The following is a 27012-nucleotide window of genomic DNA, read 5'->3' on the forward strand; positions in this document are numbered from 1 at the left end:
GCTCCCTGGTTTGAGTCTCAGTTTACCTAATATCACCTCAAGACAGAAATGGAGAGAGGATTATCTGCATTGGACTTTTTGCCAGGACTGTTTCTCCCTCTGCCCCTTTCCCTTCGTTAATGCTCTAATTGCCCTTTAGTAGCGGACAGCCCCATGTTTCACTACCTGCCAGGCTCTTCATCTATCTTCCTCGCTAATGTCTCATTCCCCTAAAGCAGTGGTTCTTTTTGCCCCTAAGCTTAACGTTTTAAAAATTAATTAATTTGAATAGGTGATGCATACACTTAATTTAAAAATGCAAAGGATACAAAATAAAATGTTACATAGTAAGAAAATTACAAAGTAGGAGAAATTACAAAGTAATTACATAGTAAAAAATATTTCTCCTTTCCATATAATTTGCACCTGCTTCCCTTCCCAGAAGAAACTTCAGCTACTAATTTCTTATCTATCTTTAAGATCTGGGGCGCCTGGGTGGCTCAGTGGGTTAAGCCGCTGCCTTCAGCTCAGGTCATGATCTCAGGTCCTGGGATCGAGTCCCGCATCGGGCTCTCTGCTCAGCAGGGAGCCTGCTTCCCTCTCTCTCTCTCTCTCTGCCTGCCTCTCTATCTGTGATCTCTCTCTGTCAAATAAGTAAATAAAATCTTTAAAAAAAAAAAAAAAAGATCTAAGTTGTTCCTGTATAAAGCATGCACATGTATGCATGCACGCACACACATATCCCCTCTTAAAAATATTTTCAGATGTTCTGCATATTGTTTTAACACTATACTGGAGGTTATTCTATATCTGTGTGTGTGTGTATTCTTGTTGACAGTTTTGTAATATTCTATTAAATTGATGTACTGTAGGCAGCTAACCAGATCCTGTTTTACTTCCTAATCTAGCTTTTTGGGTGATTACATGAACAATGTAGATGTTTTTTGAGTAGTACCATTGAAACAGTGGTTCCTAACTGGACGTTTGTATCAGAATCATCTGGGGAGTTTTCTTTTTCTGGTTACATGATTAGGCTGTTTGCCCAGATTCTTCTTCTTCTTCTTCCTTTTTTTTTTTTTTAAATATTTTATTCCTTTATTTGAGAAAGAACACAAGTGGTAGGAGTGTGTGGGGAGGGAGAGGGAGAAGCAGACTTCCCCTGAGTAGGGAGCTTGCCGTGGGGCTCAATCCCAGGACCCCAGGATCATGACCTAAGCCGAAAGTAAATGCTTAACCGACTGAGCCACCCAGTCACCCCTCACTCCCAGATTCTAAGTAGATCTGGGTCTTAGACATAGGAATATTTTTTAAAGCTACCCAACTGATTTTTATTTTCAACCATGATAGAGGACCACTGGGTGGAAGTTTCTTTAGAGAGTAGTCCTCAAACTTGAGCCTGGAGGGCTTACTGACACACAACTTGCTGGGTCCTACCCCTATAACTTCTACATGTTTGGGGTGTGGCCCGAGATCTTGCATTCCTAACATTTCCAGTTGAAGCTGCCGCTGCTGGTCCAGCAACCAAACTTCAAATCCCATTTGATCTCAAACTAAGATAAGGCCTACTTTATCCGGTTCTGTGCTACTCTTAATATCAAATACAGATAGGCTTTTTGTTTATCTGAAGTAAAATACCATCTCTCGACAGATCAGAGCATTTGTAGTAACAGTATTGTATTAACATCAGCTTAGAATATCATACACTTTTTTTTTTACATTTTATTTTTTCAGCGTAACAGTATTCATTGTTTTTGCACAACACCCAGTGCTCCATGCAAAACGTGCCCTCCCCATTACCCACCACCTGTTCCCCCAACCTCCCACCCCTGACCCTTCAAAACCCTCAGGTTGTTTTTCAGAGTCCATAGTCTCTTATGGTTCGTCTCCCCTTCCAAATTTTTTTTTTTTTTTAATAAACATATAATGTATTTTTATCCCCAGGGGTACAGGTCTGTGAATCGCCAGGTTTACACACTTCACAGCACTCACGATAGCACATACCCTCCCCAAAATATCATACACTTTTTGATAAGCCACTGGTAAATGCTTTATACCTTAAGAAGGAAGTTAATCATTGAATAAGTGGGGGAAGAGTGATGATTCATATCACCACAGCTGGCTCAACCTCTAGTGCCGCTATGAATATGGGTTGACTGGATTCCTGGATTCTCTTTCTAGGGCATCTATTTTTAAAGCTCCACAGGTGATTCTGATGCTTGCCCCAGTAGAGGACCACTACTAAAATATAGGTGGTCCTGCTTCCTGTTTTTTTCTAACCGTGAAATGGTCAAAATTGTATCTATTCCATGGGGGCTGGTTAGGAGGATTCCATGAGGTAATTAATGTAAGGCATTTTGAACAGGGCCCGGCATGCGGTATGTGCTCAGTAGGGATGTAATTGTTGGTAAATTTGGTATTTTGTATCCATGCCTCACTAGGAATGAAATGGTTCTCTGCCTCTGAATGTTAAGTGTCCCCAGGACAATTTAGGTAAGCCCACCAGCCCACCCTGATTCCCAGTCTCTTTTCTCCAACCCAGATCTCTTTCCTGAGCTCCAGGTCAACTTGTTCCTAAGTAGCTTACCCTCCTGCCATAGGAACTATCATGTCTAAAGCTGAGCTTTACCATCTGCTCCATCCAGAAGTCCTCTGCAGCATTCATCTTAGATAATAATAGTCACCTAGCTCCCAAGTACCCAAACCAGAAACCTAGGCATCTTTTTTTTTTTTTTTTTTAAGTAATCTCTGTATACAATGTGGGGCTTGAACTCATAACCCTGAGATCAAGCATCAGATGCTGTATCAACTGAGCCAGACAGATGCCCTGGCATTATTTATGTTTAATAAATGTAATCTAATTCGTGCCTGGGTGGCTCAGTTGGTTAAGCATCTACCTTTGGCTCTGGTCATGATCCCAGGAGTCCTGGGATCATGTCCTGCATTGGACTCCCTGCTCCACAGGGAGCGTACTTCTCTCTCTCTCTCTCTCTCATGAATAAATAAATGTAATATAAAATAAAATAAACTTGGTTTTACAGAAAAGTTGCAAAGATAATACAGAGTTTCTCTATACTGCTCACATGGTTTTCCCTAAGTTAACATCTTACATAGTCACTGTGCATTTGTCAAAACTAAGAAACCATCATTGGTTGGTACATTAGTATTAACTAAACTCCAGGTTTTATTCAGATTTTACCAGTTTGCCCACTAATATCCTCTTTCTGTTCTGGAATATAGGCCAGGATACCACACTGTACTCAGCTAAGCACCATTTTTGGTGCCTTCTTTTTCTCCTACCCTCACATGGTCACCAAGTTCTATTACTTCCTGAATCTCTTTTAGTAAAAATCTGTATCCCAGTATTCTGATTTATTCCCCCATAATTCTTTACTGGACTATCTTTTTTTAAAGATTTTATTTATTCATTTGATAGAGACACAGCGAGAAAGGGAATACAAGCAGAGGGAGTGAGAGGGGGAGAAGTAGGCTCCCCACTGAGCAGGGAGCCCCCGATGCGGAGCTCAATCCCAGGACCCTGGGATCATGACCTAAGCCAAAGGCAGACGCTTAACAACTGAGCCAGCCAGGCGCCCTTTTCCTGGACTATTTTAATAGCTTCCTACGTTCTCTACTTTTCATCTCATTCCTCTCTAGTTCTTTCTCTGTACAAGTTTGATCATTTGTACCTCTTTTCACTTAAAACTTTCTGATGGGGGGCGCCTGGGTGGCTTAGTTGTTGGGCATCTGCCTTCTGCTCAGGTCATGGTCCCGGGGTCCTGGGTCCAAGTCCCGCACTGGTCTCCCTGCTCGGTGCGAAGCCTCTTCTCCCTCTCCCACTCCCCCTCCTTGTGTTCCCTCTCTGGCTGTCTCTGCCAAATAAATAAATAAAATCTTTAACAAAACAAAAAAACTTTCTGATGGTTTTCCACTACTTACAGAATAAAATCCAGTTCTCTAGTTTGATATGTTAGGCATTTCATTATCCTCTCCCATGCTAGCTCCCCAATTTCCTTTCCCTCATTTATACCCCATAAAGCCCTTGATTCAAGTGAATTTCTATGGACTCAGCATGCATTTATTCTCCAAACCTGTATGTACCTACTAGGAGAAGGGTAAACATTGCTTCATGAAGCTTTTCTTACAGATGATGTATGTGTATGTGATTGAGTCATAATGTGGTACACTCTGATGTTTTCTAATTGTATTCTACCAGGTTTTCTTAATCTGTTTGTTTATTTTAAAGATTTATCTATGAGAGAGAGCAGGGGAGGGCAGAAGGAGAGAATCTTTCAAACAGACTCCCCACTGAGTGCGGAGTCCAGTGATGCAGGGGCCTGATTTCACAACCCATGACATCACCACCTGAACTGAAACCAAGAGTCAGACACCCAATCGACTGAGCCACCCAGGCACCCCGAGATTTTGTCTTTTTTTAATGACAACTGTGTCCCTCTTAAATTGATTTCCTGAAGTTTGAAAAACACGGAACTCACTGCTTCTTTAACACTCCTGGCCAGGCTTCTCAGAACAGTCTTCTGATTGGTTCCCATCTGCTTTTAGGTGATTAATACACAGAAAACAGTCTATTCCTTTCCAGACCTGAGGTGAGAGGAGATAGGCTGGAGAAGAGAACAGCTGGTTTGCCTCAGGGTAGGGAAGCTCAGCCCCAACCGGTGAAGAGGTTGGGGAAGTGATGAGGAACAATGGAGGAGGACACTGAAATAGCTCGAGAAGTACTTGGCTTCCCAGCTCAGGAACAGTGGCTGAGCCTGCTCTGCCTGAATCCTGGCTAATGCCTGGAGCTCGGAGTCCTTTCATTGTCTCCTCAGCATGGCCCTTGGCCGGAAGCAGCAGCTGCGCAGAAGCAGAAGTGGGACTCTTCTTGGGATTTGAACCGTCTGCCGCTCCCTTAGCTCCGGTGTGTGGGTTAGGAATATGTGTTTGACGGGAGAAAGGCCTGCCACTCAGCCTCACTCACCGAACGTCATGAGGTTTGCAAGTGGACAGGTATTCAAAGGCTACTCTTACTCTTCCTGGAGCCCCATGAGCCTTTAAAATAGAACAGGAAAGTCTTATCTTTAAATGAATATAAACTCCAAAAACTGATGCTTACCCAGTCTAAACACTCTCCACTTAATTCACAGCTACTTGCTTTACAAAAAGAACCCACGTAATCCGTCTGTATATGCTTTTCCCTTAATCATCATCTACTGTTCTTTGGGGCTAGACCCAGTTTGTCAGAGGCTAACACAATTTTTGCCCCTGTGGAGTAACAAACAAACCTTACTGGGAAGAAGCAAATGCTGAGACCTCATTAGAGCTTCTTATGCCACTTATGTTCCCCACACTTCCTCCTGCCTCTACTGCTACCAACTTGACTGTAGACTGGAGGACCAGAGCCTTGGGGCCCAATGGGCTGCAGGACCTGCTTTCCCTCGCTGGACTCAGATCTGGGAGCCCTTCTGCAGAGGGCATGGGGAGCAGTGGGAACGGAGGGGTGGATCAGACAGACCTGCATGCGTTCCTCTTGGTCGCTCTGTGACCTTAGTCAAGTTACTCTGGACTAGAATTTTCTTATCTCTAAAATAGGACTTGGTTAAGACTACATGGTTAACGGGGAAAGTTGTCCAGCAGTGAGTCATTTGCAATAAACTAATTTCCTCCTTGCTCACCTTAGAGAGACCTACAGCCTTATATTGACTTGTTACTATGTGTTGGGCATTGTTTAAGTGCTGTGTGTGTTATCTCATTTAATCCCCTCAACTTCCCAAGGTCTCAACTTGAGTGGTTGAGTGTCTCTTGCCAGGCCCAGGACTTTGGTTAAAGCAGAGCATACATGCTTCCTGCCATCCCTCTATTCTGTCTTCCATATGGGTAGTATGAGGCAGTAAACCTTCTTGGGAAAAGAGGTCACATCTTTGGACCTTTACCCTGGAGATGATCGCTAGACCTTTTGATCCCTTCACTTCTGCAAAACACTCAACATCCTGGACAACACACCCGCAAGCAACTGGCCAAAGAGCATTCCTGGCAAAGAGCACAGTGAGTGCAGCCACCTGGAAGCATAAGACTAAGTGGTAAAAAAAAAAAAAAAAAAAAAGACTAAGTGGTAATTGCAGGTACAAGCAGGAAGCTAGTGTGATTGGCTCAAAGGGAATCAGAAAGGGAATAGTTTAAGATAAGGTTGGAGATGGGCAAAGCCCGGGTCATTGCAGGGCTTAGTATGAGGGTGTACGGTCAAAACCAAGAGCGGTTGGAAGGTTACTGCAGTAGTCCCGAGGGTCATGGCAGAGGAGACAGACAAAGATGGGTCTGCTGATGAACTGGGTACAGGGAAAGAAATATGACCCCCCAGTTTCTGGCTTGAGCAGCTGGGTGGAGGGTGGTGCCATGTTCTCAGAGGGAAAGTGTGGAGGAGGTCGAGATGTGAGAATCTGAGTCATATACTGCATTTTGGATGTACATTTGAGATGCCTGTTAGTCCATTGGAGACATCGGACAGACAGGCTGATGCACACAAAAGCCTGGAGATCAGGGAGGCGCCCCCAAGGAAGGGCAACACTTAGAGATCAAGTAGAGAAGGAGCCAGAGTTGGAACCAGAGAGGTCAGAGAAACGGATGTTAGGAGCCAGAGAAGAGTGTTTCAGAAAAGAAAGTTGTCAGTCTTGTCAGGGGCTGCTAACCCCATGAAAAAGGCCTTCGAATTGACATTGTGGCCATTGGTGACCTTGCTGGGTGAATTTCAATAGACTAGTGGGGATGGAAGCCAGAGTGAAGTGGGTTGCAAGAGTGAATGGGGGGGGAGGACGTGGAGGGAGAGGGGTATTGATCTTTCACAAACTTGAACTGAGGGAGATAAATGGGGGAAGGTTTATGTTTTGTAAGGTGACAGACCCTAGAACGGAGTGCTTTGGGGAGTGACGTAGTAGATGATTGTGTAGAGAAGGAGACACTGATGGATGCAGGAAAGGCTGCCTGAAGAATGAAATCCTCAAGAAGACAGCCAGACTAGCACTGGACACTCACAGTCACCAGCATCCATACTGACACATACAGACCCACCACCAACAGTCGTGGTAATACATCACACAGACCTACAGCCAGACAGACACTTTTACACACAGGCCCGCCGAGTCCAAGAGTACACATACACACCTGGGATCCACTTCTCTCAAACACACACACACACACACACACACACACACACACACAGAAATGACAGTCACACTGATGAAGCAGATAGATGCACTATATGCAGCCCCCCAACACACCCTGGTACCCACAGCCCCCTCCTATGATTTCTCCCTCAGAGGCCCCTCCCCACTTGAGAGACAAATCTAGGCCTGGGCTGAAGAAGGACAGGGAGGTTTTATACCCAGTGAAAAGGTTTTATTAAGAGAATGAAAAAGCAGTCGGAGAGCCAAAGAGGTACATCGATTATAGGGTCAAGAGAAACAAGGGCAAATACAAAATCTTCATGAAAACCTCATGATCTCTGGCATAATCTTTCTTCCCCGAGCCCCCTGGCCCTCCCCCAGCCCTGTGTGAGCAAACACACCCTCTCCATCTTGGTCCAGCTGGACATCTTGATGCGTAAAGCAGAAAACAATGAAACAAGAATCCTCAACTCGGGATAAGTAAGTTGCATTCAACATTTTTAGACTTTCAAATTTAATTACAACATACATAAATAAATAGGACAGACAGCAAGAGGACTGTGGCATGCAGCCTGGATTCAAGTTCTGCAATGTGTGCTTTATCTTTGCTCCTTGAGGGCTCACCCTGCCCACTTCTCCCCAAGTGGGATGGTTCCAGAACCCACGGGGGCCTCTCGCCAGCACCCCTTTTCTGGGGGTCGGAGTGAAGGATGCCAGCTCCTCAACACGTCTGGTTTGTTAACAATTCCCCCCGGCCATAAGTAAAAACATCAAGGCCTTGGCCTCTAGGAGAATCCACCGCTGCCCAGGCACCGTGATGCACGGGGCTCAGCCTCAAGACCAGGCTTCTCCATGCCATTCCTGTCCAAGCACTTACCAGCAATTAAGGGTCAGAAAACTGCACACACGTGGCAGAGCTCTGGGCCCTTCTCGACAAACAGCCACAGAGAAGCCACCTCCCCTTCTCCAACCTCTCACTCAGGGGTCTTGGGATGAATGTTCTCTTTCTGGCCTGACACAAGCTCTGCCTTTTAATCCTTTCGGGCCCACTCCCAGGAACTAAGGCCTCATTTCAGGCCTTGGGAACCTCTTTGGGATGAGGTAGCAGAGACAGTTACTTCCGGTGCTTGGCATCCTTCTCTGAAGCCTTGGTGTCACCGTGCCCACTGCCTGTACCGCTTAGAAACATCTTGTCCAGGCCCTTGAGTGACTCCAGCAAGTAGTTCTGGAAGGCAGTGAGGGCAGCACAGATGGCGGGCCCACCAAAGCCATGGGTGATGAGGCTAAAGTGTGTCAGGCAGCTCTGTACTCCAGGCTCCAGGATGAGTGCTGGGCGGCTGTTGCCCAACGGGGAGCGGTCCTGAGCCATCAAGTCTGCAAACTCCTTGCAGATCTGCCTGGTGGGGGAAGGAGGGTGGGGATTAGAGGACAAAAGTCTGAGCCTAGAGAAGGACCTATTGTGTGCATGACAATATTTATATATTTATGATTGCTCTCCCTGTCAATAGTCTGCAAATGATGAACATATCCATTCTACAGAAAAGGAAGCTGATTCAGAGACACTGACTGACTTGCCCAATATCACACAGCTAGTGAATGGGCTTTGCCAATACCCTAGAGTCTCTTCCTGTGGATGTCCTGACCACGTTCAAAGTCCAGCTCTACTACCTTATCCAGGGAACTTGCCTCGATCCCCTCAGCCACTCCCATCCCAAACACCCAATTCTTCACAGAGCTTTGTCTTTGGAGTCATTAGGGAACAATGACCAGCTGAACCAATGCTGGCAGTGACTGTGAAGTGAGGCCTAGAGGCTGTGCCAAGCACTGGCCACCTCATCTGAGTCCTCACAACAAATCTACACAGTCATCACTGTCATCACACACGAAAGTTGGTTTCAGATAGGTTGGCTGGCCTGTCCAGATGACGAAGCTGGGACCCGACTCTTGTTCCAGTTTGTGGCCGTTACCCATTTCTTCGCATCCTGCATGGGGCTCAGGCAGGAGGATGTACTCCTGTCTCGCCTTTGCATCGCCATGGAACCCAGTCAGCATTTTACACATGACTGAGCCGCAGGATGTCTGTATGAGTTAGAGGACTCATGGGTGAGGGAAGCCCTGCCCTGGATATGTTTCTCCAGCAATGATAAGAACAGCCTCAAAGGTCCCATGAGACAGGGCCGTCCCTTGAGTTTGTGATTCCACTTCTGCCTCAGGAGCCTGAGAATGTCCCAGAGGACGAGGGCGGAGGTGGGATCTGACTGTATTAGGACTGCCTTAGGTGGGGGACCCGATGGTGTTCTAAGCAGCACACGTGAGGGCAGGGGACAGTGAGAAGTTCAGTCGCAGTGGGTGGGGTTTGTGCCCGCCAGATTGTGGGGCCCTCCAAGGAGTCTAGACTTCCTCTTCTTCCCTCTCTCTGTCTTTTCTTGCAATGGGACCCTTCCAAAAACTAAATCTGAATGGAATACCAGTTCATTAAATGGGCCCTAAAGCATCCCCAAGCTAACCTAGCTTGAAAATCAATGTGGCAAGTGGGGAGTCATTGAAGACTCTTGGGCAGGGGAGAAGGACACGTGCAGGAAGGCTGAGGGGACAGGGGAGCACTGGGATGAAGTCCAGGAGTGAGATCAGCAGGCCAGAGCTGAGGCGGCAGCATGGGAGTGGCGGTGGGGGAGACCCCAACAGGACTTGAAGGGGGTCAGTTGTGAAGTAAGGACAAGGGAGGGTCAACTTGTGGCTGGGTGAGCACTGGTGCCCTGATGGAAGTCGCCGGAGCAGAAGGGCTGATGGGCAAGGCTCAGGCGGGGGCAAGACCACTGTGGTGGGAATGGGGGTGGTGACGCCATGGTGCAGTGACTCCGGTTTTGCTGATGCACAGAAACCAGGTATGTTCGCGTGTCCTCATGTGCCCCGTGGTGGGCGCCGCGTGGTGCCTCTCTCTGCCCACATGTGGTGCCACTCGTAAATCCCATGTGCTTGTGAGTGGCGTCCACAGTGCCCCTGCCCGGTGTGCGCATCCACATTGCCCCTCCGTGTGCCTGGTGCACAGTGCCCCAGAGCACCCCCATGGCGTGCCCTCACTCACTTGGCGGCCAGTAGCATGCTCTTGCGGCTGTGAAGCTCCCCGGGGTCCACGTGTTGGCGGCATAGGTACTCAGCGGCTGCCTTGGCTGGGAACTCAGTCTCGCAGACGTAGCCAAAGTCTCGGGCCAGGTGCACGGCCTCTCCTGGTGGGGAGGAGAGGCAGAGCCCGGAATACCTTTGAGTCTGGAGCCTGGCCTGGAACCTCCCTCCCCCTGGCTGGGAATCATTCTACCCCACCCCCTCCTATAGATACCTTCCTCTGGTTTCCCTCCCAGCGCAACCTCAGCCCCAAGCCCGCTGCCCTCCACTGGGACCACAGGGGATGAGCTCTAAGCTCATCGGTGGCCGCTGAGCCCACCGTGTATCCCAGAGCCTGGGCTCGACATGAGCGAGCCCAGAGTCCCCAGCCTCCTGGGAAGAGACTCTCACCTCCTCATCCCTTCACCCCACCCAAACACTGGCCACTCCTCTCCAACCCCCCACAAACCCACACACACACGTGTGCGCGTGCCCAGACACACAAAGACTATACACATGTATCACACACACCCCGTCCTCATACAGGACAGTGTTAGGGACAGTCACACAGCCCCACTGGGTGACACAGGTCCCGGCATACTCACACTCACACCCACCCTCGGGCCTCACTCACCCTCCACCAGCGACGTCAGAAGTGTCACATTGGCGGCCTTGCGACGGCCAGCTGGCAGGTTGAGCCCAATCTTCTCCAGCCGTTCCCGCAGACAGCGGCCCCCGTTCTTGGACTTGGCCCTTGACGTGCACAGAGAGAGACAGACACACACTATGAAGACAAGAAAGAAGCCTGTGGCTAAGTGGCCCCAACAGGCCCTTGCTGCCCCACCTGCCCCTGCTGAAGCTGGGGTCTGTCCCTGGGGATGCTCTGGGGCCTCTTTCAGCCTCGTCCCAATCTCTTTCGAACCTCACTGACTTCGTAGCCAAGGTGGGGTTGGGGGCCTAGCACCCAGCTCCCAGAGCCACTCAGTTCCCTCTAATCCTCTCAACAGCAGCAGGGACAGCCTGGGTACGGAAGGATAGGCCAGAATCTTGGGGTGCCTTAGCACTCCAGCTGAGCCATACACAGCTACCCAGGGACACACGGCCTGACATGCAGAGATACACAGGGACACACACAGTCACCCAGGGACACAGATAAACAGGCACACAGATGAACACACACTGAGGGCGATAAGGATACACATACACACACACCACAATCGTCAGACACACACAGAGACACGCAGACTCAGGCTCTGAGGGACACACGGGTGTAGAAGCACAGGTCACACCGAGCCAGGATCCCAAGGACAGATGTACAGACACTTGTGGACTCACACAAGCCCCTCTGGGGTGTTCAAAGAGACCGGGAATAGAGACACCCTCACCCCTGCACAAATTCAGCCTCGACACGGAGCTGCAGACGTGTAAACACACATATGTCTATCCCTAGAAGTACACGCAATCACAGAGGAGGACACACTCTAGCCAATGCAACACAAGAAACTCACATTCAAGGAGACATATACGCCTGACTGTTCCCTATACCACACACACACACACACACGTGCACGCATGCACTTGCACACACACATGCACACTCCCTCCTCAGACACATCAAGACTCCTAGCCCTGAAGCGCAAATACCCCCACCAGGGCATTAGGACGTGCACAGAGAGAGACACACACCCAGTATGAAGACAAACCACAGACCTCAAAACACACACACACCAGAGAGGCCTGTGTTCTGCAGGGAGTGGGCCTTGGGTTCTGGGTCTCTTTCTTGGGGCAAAGGATGAAGATGGCCCCCTCTCTTCACCAGCCCCAGCCTGGTCCGTCCTGCCCAACACAGGTCAGTCCTCCGTCCCTTCTCTGTGATTAGACTTCTTTGTCCACCCCCACCCCCAAGCCCACAGACCTGTGGGGGCTGCTGGAGACCAGGGCCTGCCCCCAGAACATGCACAATTCCCTAGGGAGACAGAGACGGAGAGGAGGCTGTGGCCTGGCGTGAGGCAGGCCCCTCTCTGCTCCCCGGAGAAGGTCTGAAATGACCACGGATTTGGGCAGGGAACTGTGTGGGCTGGCCATCCTACCTGCGAAGGACACCGCCTAGCAAGGAAGCATTGAGGCACTCGGGAGGTGAGAGTCGCCGCTGGACCTCCCCCACGGTCACCTTGTACTTGGACGTTGAGCTGAGCAGCGAGAGCCGGCCTGGCACGGAGCAGAAGACCTCACTGGGGTTCGTGATGCCACCAACCAGGCTGTCTTTGGCCAGTGAGAGGGCCGAGAGGCTGCTGGCTTTGGAGGGGATGGGGACTGCAGAATGGAAGCAAGAGCAAGGGGGAGAGAGACGACACTGAGCTGGGGACCGCAGGACGCGGACGCTGACCAGCTGTGGAGTGGGAGCATTGAGGAAGTGCTGACTGTGTCCTGGGCACCGGGCCACATGCTGGGCACGCAGCCATATTGAACCATCCCAGCGCCTCTCAGAGGGCAGTTCTACTGTCCCTGCTCTACAGAGGAAGAGACTGAGGCACACGGAGTTTATCGTGACTCACCCAAGTCCACTCAGCTAACGGGGTGGTGGAAACAACCCGGAGTCATCTGGCTCCTGCACCTGGGTTCCCTTTTCTGAGTCAGGCTGGTGCGCTGTTAACTCAAGCAGCCTCTGCTGAGTCCTGGAGTCTGGGCAAGGGCAATCCAAGAGAGAGCCACAAATGCGGAGGCAGGAGCTCTGGGTCACTGCCGCAGGGCCCAGCTCGGTCTGCACAAAGGCAAGGAGTCCTCAGCTCCCCCTGCCTGCTTATGACCCCCATGTGCCACCCCCCCAGATCAGTGAAGGCCTGGGGACTTTGGGATCCCCCATCCTGGGTGCAGGAAGTTTATGGCCCCATTAGGCCTCTGGCCCTGGACCCCTGGCTGCCAAGTCACTATGGGATGCTCAAGGAGACAGAAATAAAGAGATATACCCCCACCAGCCCCTGCCCCCAAATCTGTGTAGGACAGGGAAGGAACTCTGAGAAATTAATTTTCCTAAAACCCACTTGGACAGGCACCTGGGTGTCTCAGTCGGTAAAGTGTCCGACACTTGATCTCAGCTCAGATCTTGATCTCAGGGTTGTGAGTTCAAGCCCCGTGTTGGACTCCACACTGGCGTGGAGCCTACTTGAAAATAAACAAACAAACAAACAAAACAACCCCACTTGGATACTCTTGGCCCTAAAAGAAAGTTCTTTCTGTGGTCTAACCACCATCCTCTTGCCTGGCCTCAAAAGGAGAAGAGAATAATCAAGGAACTTGCTTCCACCTGGGCTTCTCTTCCTACAAGGAAGTGAGAGCCTTGGGAGAGCAGGAGAGAAGGCAGACCTTGTGTGTCTGTACCGGGAGGGACTAAGTGGGAAGCCGGAGACCAGCAGTTAACTGGGCACTCACTGTGCTGTGTACTTTACATGGATCATGTCGCTGAGTCCCCAGAACAACCCGGGAGGGAGCTATGTTTACTGTTCCCATTTAATAGATGGGGAGACTGAAGCCCAGGGAGGTGAAGTAGTGTGCCTGAGATCACACAGCTGCTAGACTGAGAACCTGTAACAAGCCCTGGACTGCGGTCTCAAAGGCAGGAGCCCTCCAGCCATTCAGCCATCACGCGCTGAGCCCTGTGTGCCGGGAATGCAGAGGTAAGCAAGGCCTGCGGGTTTCCAGCCAGGCAGAGCCCCTCTGCTTTTCCTGGATTTCTCTGGATGTGCGGAATCCCACCCTCCATCAGGACACCTCAGTGATGCCCTCCACGCTGCCCCCTCCCGCCACATCCCTTCTGTCCCTGTGTCCTGCGGCTCTCCTTCCTCCACCAGCCCCAAATGATGCAAACACTTCTGTACATGTGCACAGACACCCACTCCCCGTCTGAAATTCGGGGCAGCTCTGTGCTACTCTCCCTGCCCCCGCTCCAAAGGATCTTTCTGAAACACATCACTCTCCACACTGACACCCATCAGTGGCCAACACTGCCCCTCGAATCAGATCCCAGTGTCAGAGCTGGACAGGATGAGCTGGCCTATCCTTCAGCGAGTGCCAACTGTACACCAAGCGTTTCACACAAACAGCTCTGTGAGGCAGATGCTGTTCTCCATCCCCATTTCAAGTTGGAGAAACTAAAAGTTCAGAGAGGTTCAGATGGATAGCACAGCAAGTAGGAAGTGGAAATGGGTCTTGAACTCTGATCACAGACTCCGAAGTTCACATCCTTAGTCATCCCAGCGCCGTCCATGGAATGCTCTCCTTTGCCCACTTTGTGTTCTGGCTGCTGCCTACCCCTCTTGCCTGGTCCCCCATCTGTCCTTTAGGCTCTGACGAACAGAAATATACTATATTATATATATACTATGTACTATATATATAGTGTATACACACACATTATATATACACATAGAATATAAATTTAAATTTAAATTTTTCTGGTAGCCCCATTTTAAGAAAGTAAAAAGAAACATGAGGTCAATTTTAACATATTTTATTTACCCCAATGTGTCAAAAATACTATCGTGGAAACATGTCATCAGTATTTTAAAGATTATTAATGAGCTCTTTTACATTCTTCCCTTGTACTTAGCCTTCAAAATCCAATGCCTATTTTACATCTCCAGCCCATCTAAATTCGGACTTGCCACATTTCAGGTGCCCAACAGCCACACGTGCCTGGTGGCTCCCACCGTGGACAGCACAGCTCTAGACCTCAAAGAGGGGTAATGAGGAAGCCTGTGGGGGACAGGTGCCACCCTACAGGAAGCCGCTGCTTAGCTGGGGGTTACCATGCAGGACACACCAACATTGCCAGAACTCCCGCATTATTTGTTTGCTGATGAAACCAGGATGCTGGATTTCTCTGTGAACTCTGGATATTTAAACCTTGGCAACCGATTCAAAAAAATTTAAAAAGCCAGGGGCGCCTGGGTGGCTCCGTGGGTTAAGCCTCTGCCTTCAGCTCAGGTCATGATCCCAGGGTCCTGGGATCGAGCCCCGCTTCTGGCTCAGTGGGGAGCCTGCTTCCCCCTCTCTCTCTGCCTGCCTCTCTGCCTACTTGTGTCTACTACTCTGTCAAATAAATAAATAAAATCTTTAAAAAAAAAAATTTAAAAAGCCAGCACAGGCCACCTGGGACACGGTGAATGATGTGCCATGCCACCTGGGGTGGGGGATGCCAGCGCGCTAGCTCTTTGTGCCCCACAGAAGGGCTCACTATCCCCGTATTCCTGAGAAGGCCCCTCCTCCCCAAGCCTCAGTGTGGGCACCCAGCACCGGTGCAAAGCTTCCCAGCTGCTTTCCAGCCGGCTTCCCGGCCCCATGACCCCAGCCCCTCTCACCCTCCAGCCCTGACCTCATCGCACTGAACCTTTACGACTGATTCCACAGTCTTCCCCATTAATGAGGAGTGGGCCTTGAGGGCAGGGACTCGGCGCAAGTGGACCTCAGTGCATGTGGGATAAATGAGTGAGACCTGAAATGGGCAGAAGAGTGATAGCCCACAGCCCGGACTAGGGGAGAGGATGGGCATCGGGAGGACCTCGTCCCTGTCTTAGCAATGGGTAGTAAAACAGCCCTTCCTCCCTGGGTCCCCGTTCAGGCACCAGGGAGGGGCCAAGAGGCCACAGATGGGGCGAGTGGAAGAAGAGGGAAAGGGCAGAATGTGGAGGGAATGAACAGCACACATTCTACCCCAGGCAAGTCTCTGTCCCCAGAGCAGGACCAACGAGGTGGGGCAAGTGAGGCACTTGCCTTGGGGGCAAAAATCTAAGGAGGCACCAAAAACTCAGCAAGCAAGATAAACAGTATTTTAATGCAATATACATTTGAGGAGGGGAGGGGCAGAGAGGGAGAGAACCTTAAGCAGACTCCACGCTCAGCACAGAGCCCTGCGCTGGGCTCAATCTCACGACCTTGAGATCAGGACCTGAGCGGAAACCAAGAGTCAGACGCTTAACCGACTACACTACCAAGGTGCTCCTTTAATGCAATATCTTGAAAAATAAAAATTAATGTAAAAAAGACCTGGTGACAAAAATCAACGTTTTAGTTAGAAACAGTCTCTGATCCTGCTCTCGGCTCCATCCTGCCTCGCTGCCCGTTCCTTAGTCCCAGCCCCAGAGTGAGGAGCAGAGGCGTCCTAACTCAACAGACACACTGACATGAGACAGACAATGGGAGCCATGCCCACCTCCTGTTCTTGTCTCCCAGGCCTGTACGTGGTTCCCTCTTCAACTGTGTCCCTCTCTCTGGAGAGCACTTCTTCGGGGTGATGGAAATATTCTATATCGTAGTGGTTACATGACCGTATGTTTATATTTGTCAAAATGTAAATAAATGCAGATGTAACGTTACTTATACCTTAAGCTTGACTTAAAAAAAGAAACCCTACAAATTGATAAATTAAAACTAAAAAGAAGTCTTTAAAAAAGCAGGGGGTGCCTGGGTGTCTCAGTCAGTTAAGCGTCTGTCTCTGGCTTAGGTCATGATCCCAGGGTCCTGGGATCGAGCCCCACATCGGACTCCCTGCTCAGCAGGGGAGCCTGCTTCTCCCTCTCCCTCTGCCTGCCATTCCCACTGCTTATGCACTCTCTCTGTCAAATAAATAAATAAAATCTTTTTTAAAAAAATAAGTAAATAAAAAGAAGGGCAGAATGACTGTTCTCCTTCCCATGACCCCTAGCCAGAGAAAGCAGTCAGAAGGAACAGAAAATTCTCTCCTCCAGCAGCCTCCTCCATCCCAAACCAGATGCTCCCTGAGGTCAGGCTCTGTATGAGGGGAGGGAGACCAAGGCTGCATGGGGCTGTTTGTGCACACGCAGAGATCAATGTGAGCCATGAAACTGACCACACACACCGCGATGCCTGTCATGGACAGAGCACTGAGGGCCAGACTGTGCATGTGCTCACTTACTCACTGAACAAGGACTGAGGCCCACCTATATACCCAGACAGAGTTTCTGCCCTCCTGAGTTTTGCAGGGATGTGGCCACATGCATACGGGTACCTGCAAGAGCTCCTGCTCCTTTCCATATAGTTAAACATGGAGTGTTTGCCCGGGTATGCAAATACAGGTGCTGCTAAGTGTAGGTGTATGACAGGATATGTCTGGATATGGAGGGACAGACTTTGCTGCTCCCCTCCTCACTTCCCCCCCACCCCACTTGTCCTTCCCCTTTTCCTCAGAGCCTCTTCCCTCAATGGCAAGAGCAACGGGACCCAAAGTTAGGGAAGTGAATGGTGCAAGAAAGGGACAGTCATGGAGGCAGGAATTAAACTAGCACAGACTGCAAAGCAGGGACACTGGTGTTTGTCTCCCACACCACAGTGATTCCTGGGGCTGAAGTAGACCACTTCATGGTGTCCCCTCTGCCTCCCCCCCCCCCATTACACAAGCAGAAGCCAAGACACTACAGACGCAAGAGCTCCTAGTTGTCCAACCTGTCAGACAAACCCACACACTTGTCTACACACTCTGTCCACGGGTGGTAGATAAGGTCTGATCACAGAATCTGGGGAGAGTACAAAAGATTCTCCCAGAAAACTGACTACAATTTCAATTCTCTAGAAGAAAACATAGGAGAAAAATCTCTGTGCTCTTGGGCTGGGGAAGGAGTTCCTGGATTCAACCCTAAAAGCATGATCCACAAAAGAAAATGATAAAGTGGACTTTAGGAAAATTAAACATCCTTGCACCTCAAAGGTACTACCAAAAAAGCTGAAAGACAAACCATCAACTTGAAGAAAACATTTGAAAATCACATGTCAGATCAAGGATGCATGTCCAGAATATGTAAAGAACTCTTATAATTTTTTAATAAGATAAACAGCCCAACTGGAAAAAGGGCGAAATATGTGAATAGACAGCTTACTAAAAATGACAAATGGATGGGTAATAAGCACGTGAAAAAGTGCTCAACATCATTAGTTATTAGGGAAATGCGAATTAAAACATACTGAGGTACTACGACAAGGGCTATCCTAAAAAAGACAGACAATATTGGGGCACCTGGGTGGCATAGTCGGTTAAGCGTCCGACTGTTGGTTTTGGCTTGGGTCGTGATCTCATGGGTCCTGAGATGGAGCCCCAAGTGAGGCTCTGCACTCAGTGGGGCATCTGATTCTCTCTCTCTCTCCCTCTGCCCCTTTCACTTGTGCTGTTTGTTTCCCTCTCTCTAAAACAAATAAATAAATCTTTAAAAAAAAATAAAAAGATAAGACAATATCAAGTGTAGGTGAAGAGCCTCTCGCGCTGTTGCTAGTAGAAATGTAAAACAGAACAGCCCCGTTAGAAAACAGCATGCCAGTCTCTTAAGAAATTAAACACAAACTTACCATAACATCCAGCAATTTCATCCCCCGGAATTGACCTAAGAGCCATGAGGACCCACGTCCACGCAAAGACATGTATGTGAATGATTGGAGCAGCATTATTCACAGGAGCCAAAAAGTAGGTACAACCCAAGTGTCCGTCAGCTGATGAATGGACACACAAAATCTGTTTCAAGCGCACAGTGGAGGCCTACTCAGCAACGCGAAGAACGGGGGCTACTCACACCTGCTATGACACAGATGAACCTCAAAAACATTATGTTGAGGAAAAGGAGAGATGCACCTGTAGGCATCTTTATTTATTCCCTTGATATAACATGTCCGGATTATGCAAATACATAGAAAGAAAGCAGATGAATGGTTGCCTAAGGCTTGGGGGTGGGAATGGGAATTAACTACAAATAGGAATAGAGGAATTTTAGGGGATGATGGAAATGTCTTAAGACTGATTGTGGTAGGGGCACCTGAGCGTCTGCCTTCAGCTCAGGTCATGATCCCAAGGTCCTGGGATCAAACCCCATGTCAGGCTGTCTGCTCAGCTGGGAGCCTGCTTCTCAGTCTCCCACTCCCCCTGCTTGTGTGCTCTCTCTCTGTCAAATAAATACATGAAATTAAAAAAAAAAAAAAAAAAGACTGATTGTGGTAATGACTACACAACTCTATAAATTACTAAAAATCATTGAATCATACTCTTAAATGGGTGATTTTTTTAGGTCTATACATTTTAATTCAATAAATTTGTTAAGAAATGCAAGTTCCAGGGCCATAGTTCCAGGGACTCTCATTCAGTAGATGTGGAGTGGTGCCCACGAAATCTGGCATTTTCTAAATAAGCACCCCCAAGGGATTCTGATGCCTGTGGTGTTTTTAACCCACACTTGGGGTACACTGGCCCAGAGCGGGAGAGGGGAGTGGCTGGAGGAAGGCAGACCTTCCCAGCCCACTTGAGCCTCTCTGTCAACCTTTGTGGGGCCTGCTGGTGAAGTTTCTTTCGCACTAACTAACCTTCACTCTCCTGTCCTATGTGGCCCTCAGCTATCATCCAAACCCTATCTGCTTGGGCACTGGGTTTTCAGTCTCTGGGAGGCAAGTAAGGCAGGAATGTAGAAGTGCTGGGTCAGATCCTCTCATTATGTAAAACCTTGATTTTTGTTTCTTGTGGATTTTTGGCAGTACTTCTTATATTAAAGTATTGCATTAAGATACATTATTTACGGGGCACCTGCGTGGCTCAGTGGGTTAAAGCCTCTGCCTTTGGCTCAGGTCATGATCCCAGGGTCCTGGGATAGAGCCCTACATTGGGCTCTCTGCTCAGCAGGGAGCCTGCTTCCCCCTCTCTCTGCCTGCCTCTCTGCCCACTTGTGATCTCTGTCAAATAAATAAATAAAATCTTTAAAAAAAAAAAGATACATTATTTACCTGGGGTGCCTGGGTGGCTCAGTTGGTTAAGTGTCTGACTCTTGATTTCAGCTCAGGTCATGATTTCAGAGACCTGGGATTGCGCCCTTCCTGGGTGCTGTGCTCAGCCAGGAGTCTGCTTGAGGATCCTCTCCCTTTCCCCTGCCCCTCCCCCCTGCAATAAGAACGTGCTCGCTGGCTCTCCTCCTCCCTCTCTAAAGTAAATAAATAAATCTTAAAAATATATACATATTATTTATCTAATCTTTGTCTCAGAGGTGAGTACTTCACTCACTCACCCGAGGCCTGGCCCTGCCGAGATTCACTGGGAAGCCCAGACCCTCCGAATCTCCCTTTCTTTCCCTAGAGCCAAGCTGAGCGACCGAGAGGGTGGCTATTTACCTCAGTCCTCACCCTGGAGACCCTGAGATTGGACCACAGGGCCCCGCAAAGGGGATGTTCCCGCCCTCAACTAGGCAACCACCCACTCTCCCGGAGAGGAGGAGTAATGGATCTCAGTTCTCATCCCTGAACCCCTTCCCTCCAGCTGTGGCTGCAGAACTTGAAACCCGAGCAGATTTTAACCTTTGTAACGTAGCTGGCTTTTCCACAGTGGAGGGCGTTTGCACACGCTGTGCCTAGGGCGGTGAAAATAGCTCCGCCCTTTCTACAACCTCTGTCCCGATGCGCTCAGACCTCAAAAACCATCACTCACTTATTCAACCAGCACCCATGGAGCACCTGCGGAGACTGTCCTAACCTCTCCTGTAGGAAGCCCCCAACCTCAGGCACTCAGCGCTCCTCCTCTGAGCTCTCACACCACATTTCTCGGCTAGAAAATATTCCCATCCAGGTGTGTGTCTCCACCAGCCCCGCTTGCTTTCTGTGCCCCTAGGGCAGGTTATGAAACTGGAGGTAACAAACGTGGGCAGAAAATGGAGGGTTCCCGGCCTCTCTTTGGGTCCGCCTCGGCTGCATCTGCCGCCTCCGGCCCCACACCATGGCTGCAAGGGGCAGCCGACAGGGAAGTGTATGGCGGGGCAGAGGCTTCGCTTCCCCTCTCCCCAGGACAAGTAAGTGCCTGGAGTATGGAAAGTTTTACAAGCAAGGTCTGGAGAGCTCCCAGGCTTCCCTCTCCGGCGATACATCTGCGAGAGAAAGACGGCTTCAGGGGTAGGGCCGGGGTGGCTGCGGTTTTGCACCCAGGGCCTCGACTGCCCGGCCTCAACCTCAGCTGTCCCTCCCGCCAGGGCCTGGAGCTGCTGGAGGAATCGGATGCTTCGGCGAGCCCAAAATGACTTCCTATCATTCCAGGGTTCACGGGGGCCTCTGGGTCCCCCACCACCTCCGGCGGGCGCCAGAGGGCTTCAGGCTGTTACAGGGGCTCTCGATGTCATCGGAAGGGCCTGAGGCCGAAGAAGGACGCTAATCCACAACCCCGAGTCCCGCAGTGACGGCGGAAGTCCCAGGCGAAAACGCCCGCTGCGCGCGGGGTTCCGGCCGGCCCACCTGCTTAGCCGCAGCGGCTCGGCGCCGTCGCTCGTCCATGCGGCCCCTTAGGCGAGGACCTTCGGGAACCAGCTCTGCCTCGGCGTTTGCAAAGCTCGAAAGCGCCGGCACTGACCCTCTCTCCTCCCGAAGGCGCGGCGCGCGGGTGGAAGGCCGAGCTCGCGGCTAGCGAACCAGGCGCTTCCCTCCGCAGGAAGCCTCGGGCTTGCACCCCTGGCCCTTTGCGGCCGCACTCCAGGTTGTGACTCGTTGTTCGGGGTGGAGCGCCCAGGTCGCCGCGCTCCATTTCGCGGCGCTCGGCCACCGACAGGCTGGCACCGCGGTACGGCCGGTGTGCGCGCTCGCGCCCGGGACGCCCAGCGCAACGCCAGCGCCCACATCAGCCCCGCCGGGCCCCGCGGGCCGCACTCGCGACACCCCCGACTGCCCTCACTCTGGTCCTGGGACCGCTGTTGGGGATTCCGGCGCACACCTAGGACCCAGAATTTATGACAGCTGATGTCCTTTGAGAGAAGCCAACTCAGGGCAATTCCAGCGCTTCCTCGCAGCCTGTTCCCAGTCCTGGCTCTGGCCTGGGGGTTGGAATTTAAGGTGCTCAGAGCCCCAGCTGATCCTTCTACTCTTCCCCAGGGCAGAGGTTCCCAAGCTCCTACTCCGAATGCGGGAGTCTGGCCTCCTCCGGGGAGTCAGTGAGCCTAGCCGATCCCCACAACCCGCCCCAGCCCCACCAGCCTGGGTAGGAGTCGGGAACTGGGGGTGGGGACCATGATCGTATCTCCTGGTGGACGCAGCCCAGGGGCAGGCTCTTGCCAACCGCAGACAGAGCTCTGCTTTCCCACGGGGTCCAAAAAGTCCACTAAGCCAAGGCAGCAGTGACTACTCCAGGAAGCCGGTTCTGGGCTTCCTCTGCACATCCATGTCCCCGGGTGACACAGCCCAACACCTGGAGGTTCTCCTCCCCTAAATTCCGGGAATCTCATCCCTTCATCTTACTCCCCACACATTCTAGGCTGTCCAACTCTCGGGCCCTGGTAACCCAGCCCCACTCCTAGAAGTCCAGCCCCTAGCCGCCCCCCCACCCCAGCCTCAGCCCCAGTCTCCTGTGAGAACGCGTGGAGTCCAAACAGGGCCTGGGCTTGAGTTCACTCTTGAAAAATGACTGGAGCCAAATTCTGCAGGAGCTGTGCCTGCCTCAGGCACCACAAGCTTGTGTGTGTCACCAAGTTCCTCCTGGGGCACCGGCCCCAAATCCAAGGAGCCCTCCCAAAGCCTGGACCCCTCTGCCTCTGCGTCTTGATCTCTCTCTTTCTCACCTTTCCCTGGCATGTCCAGAATTTGGTCCTCCAGCTGGAAAATCCAGTGGAGGCAGGTCTCAAACCCCTGGCCCTTACTAGTGCAGAGACACAAACACCCTCCCAAAACACACAGGAACTGATCCTTGCATACTCAGAGATCCTCAGAACCAGAGAACAGATTCCAGGACACGACAAAGACCCTGACACACACACACTCACACAGACTCCCAAACACTCAGAAATATACACCAACATAGTGGACATGCATTGCACACTCAGCAACAGAAACACACTTACACCCCAAGAAATACCAGGAAGACACCTAGGAAAGGAACATAACCAGACATGTACGAACCCTGAACTCACACAGGACATCCAGGATCAGACAGGTCCTGGCCTTCCTATACTCAGACTAACACACAATATCCACACCCCAACTCTCACAACCCTAAATTTGGAAAGAGGCTCCTGCAAGGATAGAAAATTCCCTGGGGGAACCTTGACCCCCCCCCCCCATTAATTGACCCCAAGGTCCTGCCCGGAAGGAAAGCTTGCCTGGTTAAGATATGGTAAGGCACTGTAATATGGAAATCATTTAGGAAACCCATGGGAACTGCATCCCCTTTCCCACCTCTTAGGAAACAGGAAAGTAGTTTAACTCATTCTGCAAATTAATTCCAGATCTACAAGAACACCATCCCCTTGGTAGGGAAAGGCCAAGTCACACAGAGGGTCTGCTGCAGAATGAGTCCAATGGGCTCAGCCCACGCCAGACGGCAGGCCCTAGGGCTAACCCACCGGCCCGCCCCTCTGCCCAAGCTCTGGCCAGGACCCCAGCCTCTGCTGCCCCTCTAATGGCTAGAAGACAGAGACACAGAGGAGGCAAGCTCCACAGGTCTGTGCGAGGGGAGCCTGCACCATCTCCCCCAGTTCTGCCCTGGCTGATGTATGCTGCTTCTTACCTTTCTTGATCACTGACTGGTCCAGGAGACTCATTCCCGTCTCATCCATGGCCTGAAAATAGGAGAGGCAGTGATAAGGGGGCTTGTGGACCTAGTTCCCTGTCACTTCCCAAGTCCCTGCTGTCCCTGGTCCTGGTCCTGTCTGCTCTGCCCCATGCTCTCCACCTACCCTTGGGGCAGCCACAGGCCGGTCCAGGATTGCCTGGTGGCTGGAGCCCTGGATACCTCACCCTGCCCTGCGAAATAGCAATTTTGAACCTTAGAAAACTCCTCCGCCTCTCTCCGCTTCAGACTCAGGCTGCCCCAGCGGACTGGGTCTGGACCATGGATGCCCCACGTGGCCTAGCCGAGAGCTAAGGACGTGTTTGAGCCTCTGTCCATTGACTCCACCAGGGGTTGCCGCCCTCCAGGCACCGCGCGCTGACTCAGTGCCAGGCCGCCTGGATGGACAGGCAGCGTGTAACCCAGATCTGGGGCTCCTCCTCGGAGTCATGAGTGAGAGGTGGCGGGGTGAGAGACGAGTGCGACGCCCGCCTTCGTCACCGTGCCTCCAGCCAGAGTCCTAAATCCCCGCGGCCGGTCCTGGCCCATCCCGGACCGTTCGAGCCTCACCTGCAGGTCGTCTAGGCCCGGCGGCGCCGCCAGTCCAGGGAGGCCAAGGGGCGGGTCCGCCAGGCCGTGCGCGCCGTCTGCCAGGCCGTGCAGGAGCCGGGGCACTGCGGCGGCGTAGTCGCGGCGCGGGTCGAGGCCCAGGGCGCGGGCGGGCGGCGCCAGCAGGCCGGGTGGCTCGTCGTGGGCGCGGGCGGCGGCGCGGGGCGCGGCCCAGGCGGCCTGTGGAGGCTGCGGCTGTGCCAGGGACGCCAGGCCGCCGTACGGGTCCCCGGCTAGGTGGGGGAAGGCGGCAGCGGCGTCGGGCGCCTGGCCGTAGGGCAGTGGCGGCTGCGGGTAGGGCGGCGGGAAGTAGGGCGGCTGGAAGTCGGCGGCGGCCGGCGTGTGGCAGAGCGGTGGCGCCGGCCCGTAGGCTGCCTGGGGCAGAGACGACAGGCGGGCCGCGCCAGCCGCTGCGCCCAGCCCGTCGGGGCGCTCCTGGGGAAGGAGAGGGGCTCGTTAGGCGACCCGCTGGCAGCTGAACGACCCCGGCCCGAGAGGACCGTCCTCAGCTCGCGGGGATCCGGCTGCCGTCCTGCCCGGGCGTCGCGGGGCCTGAGGTCTAGCTCGGAGGGGCCCGCGGGCACGGGAGCCTCGAGCTAGGACAGCGGTGTCCCGCGCGCACCGGCACGGTTCGCAGCTGGAGGAGTCCCTGCGGCCCCCTCCTGCTGAGATTTCGTTGGAGGTGGAGGTTCGGCAGGTCAGGGCGCTCGGGGTTCCCCCACCCCGCGCCCCGAGACTACTCACCATGGCGGAGTAAGTGTGCACCAGCATGGGGCGGGTGGCGCGGGGCGCGAAGCGTGGCGGCGGCGGAGCCCTCGCCCGACGGCGAGCGCCGCGGGAAGAGGCGCGGGGAGCCTGTACAGCACGCGGGTGCCCTTTGGGGCGGCGGGGTGCAGCCGGGCCCGCAGCCCGGCGGGCGTCGGGTCTTCAGCTGTAGGCGCCCCGGGGCAGGTCCATGGGGGCGGGACGTGGGCCGGACGGGCGCAGATCGCACTTGGAAAAGTCGGTCAACGGGTGCCCAGCTCCCGCCCTTCTTCCTCTGAGCGCAGCCCGCTCCATGCACTCCAGTTATAGTGGCGGGGGCGCGCTGGGCCTCCGGGGCGCGCATTAAAGAGACACGCTGTGGCCGCTTTCTCCCTTCTCCCCAGCGACAGTTCAAGGGGAGGCGTGGCATTGGCGCGACCCCATGGGGTGGGTAGCGGGGGGGGGGGGGGGGGGCGGGGGGCGGGGCGTGAATCCAACCCCCGTCGGTCTGAGCCGCCTTCTGGGCTCAAAGCTCCAGCTGCGGTGAAACAGAGAAGGATTGGAGGCTAGGATGTAGGGATGGTGGTTTTCAATCTCAGCTCTACCGCCTTTATTTGCCTTTGAGCAAGGCACGACACGTTCTCATCCTCAGTTTCCTAGTCTGTAAAATGGGTATCAGTCCTTTCACTGACCCCCTCACCAGGCTGTGGATGGGGTCATTGTCAATGTGGAGGAAGTCTGAGAGCTGCAGATGCAAGCCCACTGGCTCACGTGCACACGTGTGTCAGCGTGTGATGTGTGTACGTGCCATACACACATAGAGAACCATCACAGTCTTTCTGAATGTTTCTGGATCAAAGACCCTCTAAAGGTGCCCACTTCGCTCAGCCTTCTCCCAGGGGCTGATAACTCCCAGTGCCAAGCCAGGGTCTGAGGAAGCTGGACACACCAACAGAGAGGGTTGTCCAGCTGGGGTTTGGGCAAGGGTTCCACCAGAAAAGGGCTCCAGATGTTTCTGAAGCCAGGAGAGCCTGGGCTGACTGAGTGGAGGCCTCTCTCTCTCTCTCTCTCTCTCACACACACACACGAGAGACTGTTGGGTGAAGATATGTGTAAGTGCCCCATGTGGATGGTGTGCATTCGGCACCCTGACATGTGCAGGCTGTGTATTTGTGGGTTACCATGGCAGGCTTGGCTGTCTCCCAAGGACATTCCCGTCCCTTCAGTCACTCCACCTTTCTCCCAAAACCCAACCCTCTCCTCTTCTGCCCCCCACCCAGAAGCAGGATCAAGGATTAAAGAAAGGGAATGAGAGGAATACTAAGAAGAATAGGAATTTAAACAGCAGGAGGAAGATGTTTAAAAAAAAAAAGGCGAGAAGATGCTCAGACAAAAAAACATAGAATTCTGAAATAATCACAGCAAGTACTTATTATACAGTGTGTGGTGTTCTATGCTAAGTACCTGATGAGTACTGGGTTGTTTCACTGTCATGCTCTCTGGTGAGGAAGATGTGGCACGGGGAGGTAGGTGAATGGATTTGGCCAACGTCATCGTGGAGCAGCCAGCAGCCAGAGAAGTGGCAGAGCCAGGGTGGTCTGCCTCCAGCCTCTCTCTGTGCTGCACTGCCTACCCCTCAGGTGCCTACAGATGTAGTTCTCACTCTGAACAACCTGTGCCCCTGGGCAAGTCCCTCTTCGCCTCTGACCTCAGGTCCTGCAACTTCAACAACAGTGGCAACAAAGCAAGGTGGCTCAGAGAGGACTGGATGTTTTCTGAGGCCCCTTTCTGGTGAAGCAGATGATGAGAAAAGAAAGGTGGAGATGCAGAGGTAGGTTAAGAAGAGAGGGGGATTGACCTGTGGAA

General features: G+C 52.1%; 1 protein-coding gene across 1 annotated transcript; it reads right to left on the reverse strand.

Moving 5' to 3' along the window:
• Window positions 1–8250: 8250 nt before the first annotated feature.
• On the reverse strand, window positions 8251–25215 carry TFAP2E (transcription factor AP-2 epsilon). Its single transcript, XM_046027589.1, has 7 exons — window positions 25147–25215; window positions 24364–24837; window positions 23752–23803; window positions 12329–12551; window positions 10873–10991; window positions 10222–10363; window positions 8251–8533 (listed from the first exon to the last, which is right to left on the reverse strand). Exons 1-7 carry the CDS (start codon window positions 25171–25173, stop codon window positions 8251–8253), a joined length of 1320 nt encoding a protein of 439 aa, XP_045883545.1. The 5' UTR covers window positions 25174–25215.
• Window positions 25216–27012: the final 1797 nt, after the last annotated feature.

Source organism: Meles meles, chromosome 1 (genome assembly GCF_922984935.1).
Source record: "Meles meles chromosome 1, mMelMel3.1 paternal haplotype, whole genome shotgun sequence".
NCBI lineage: Eukaryota > Metazoa > Chordata > Mammalia > Carnivora > Mustelidae > Meles > Meles meles.

Excerpts from the sequence above, each read along its gene's own strand:
- TFAP2E (XM_046027589.1), bottom strand. The coding sequence starts at position 25,173 with ATGCTGGTGCACACTTACTCCGCCATG. Across the intron at positions 23,804-24,363 it reads CGGGCCTAGACGACCTGCAG|GCCATGGATGAGACGGGAAT; the intron begins GTGAGGCTCGAA and ends TCCTATTTTCAG. Across the intron at positions 12,552-23,751 it reads CCAGTCAGTGATCAAGAAAG|TCCCCATCCCCTCCAAAGCC; the intron begins GTAAGAAGCAGC and ends TCCATTCTGCAG.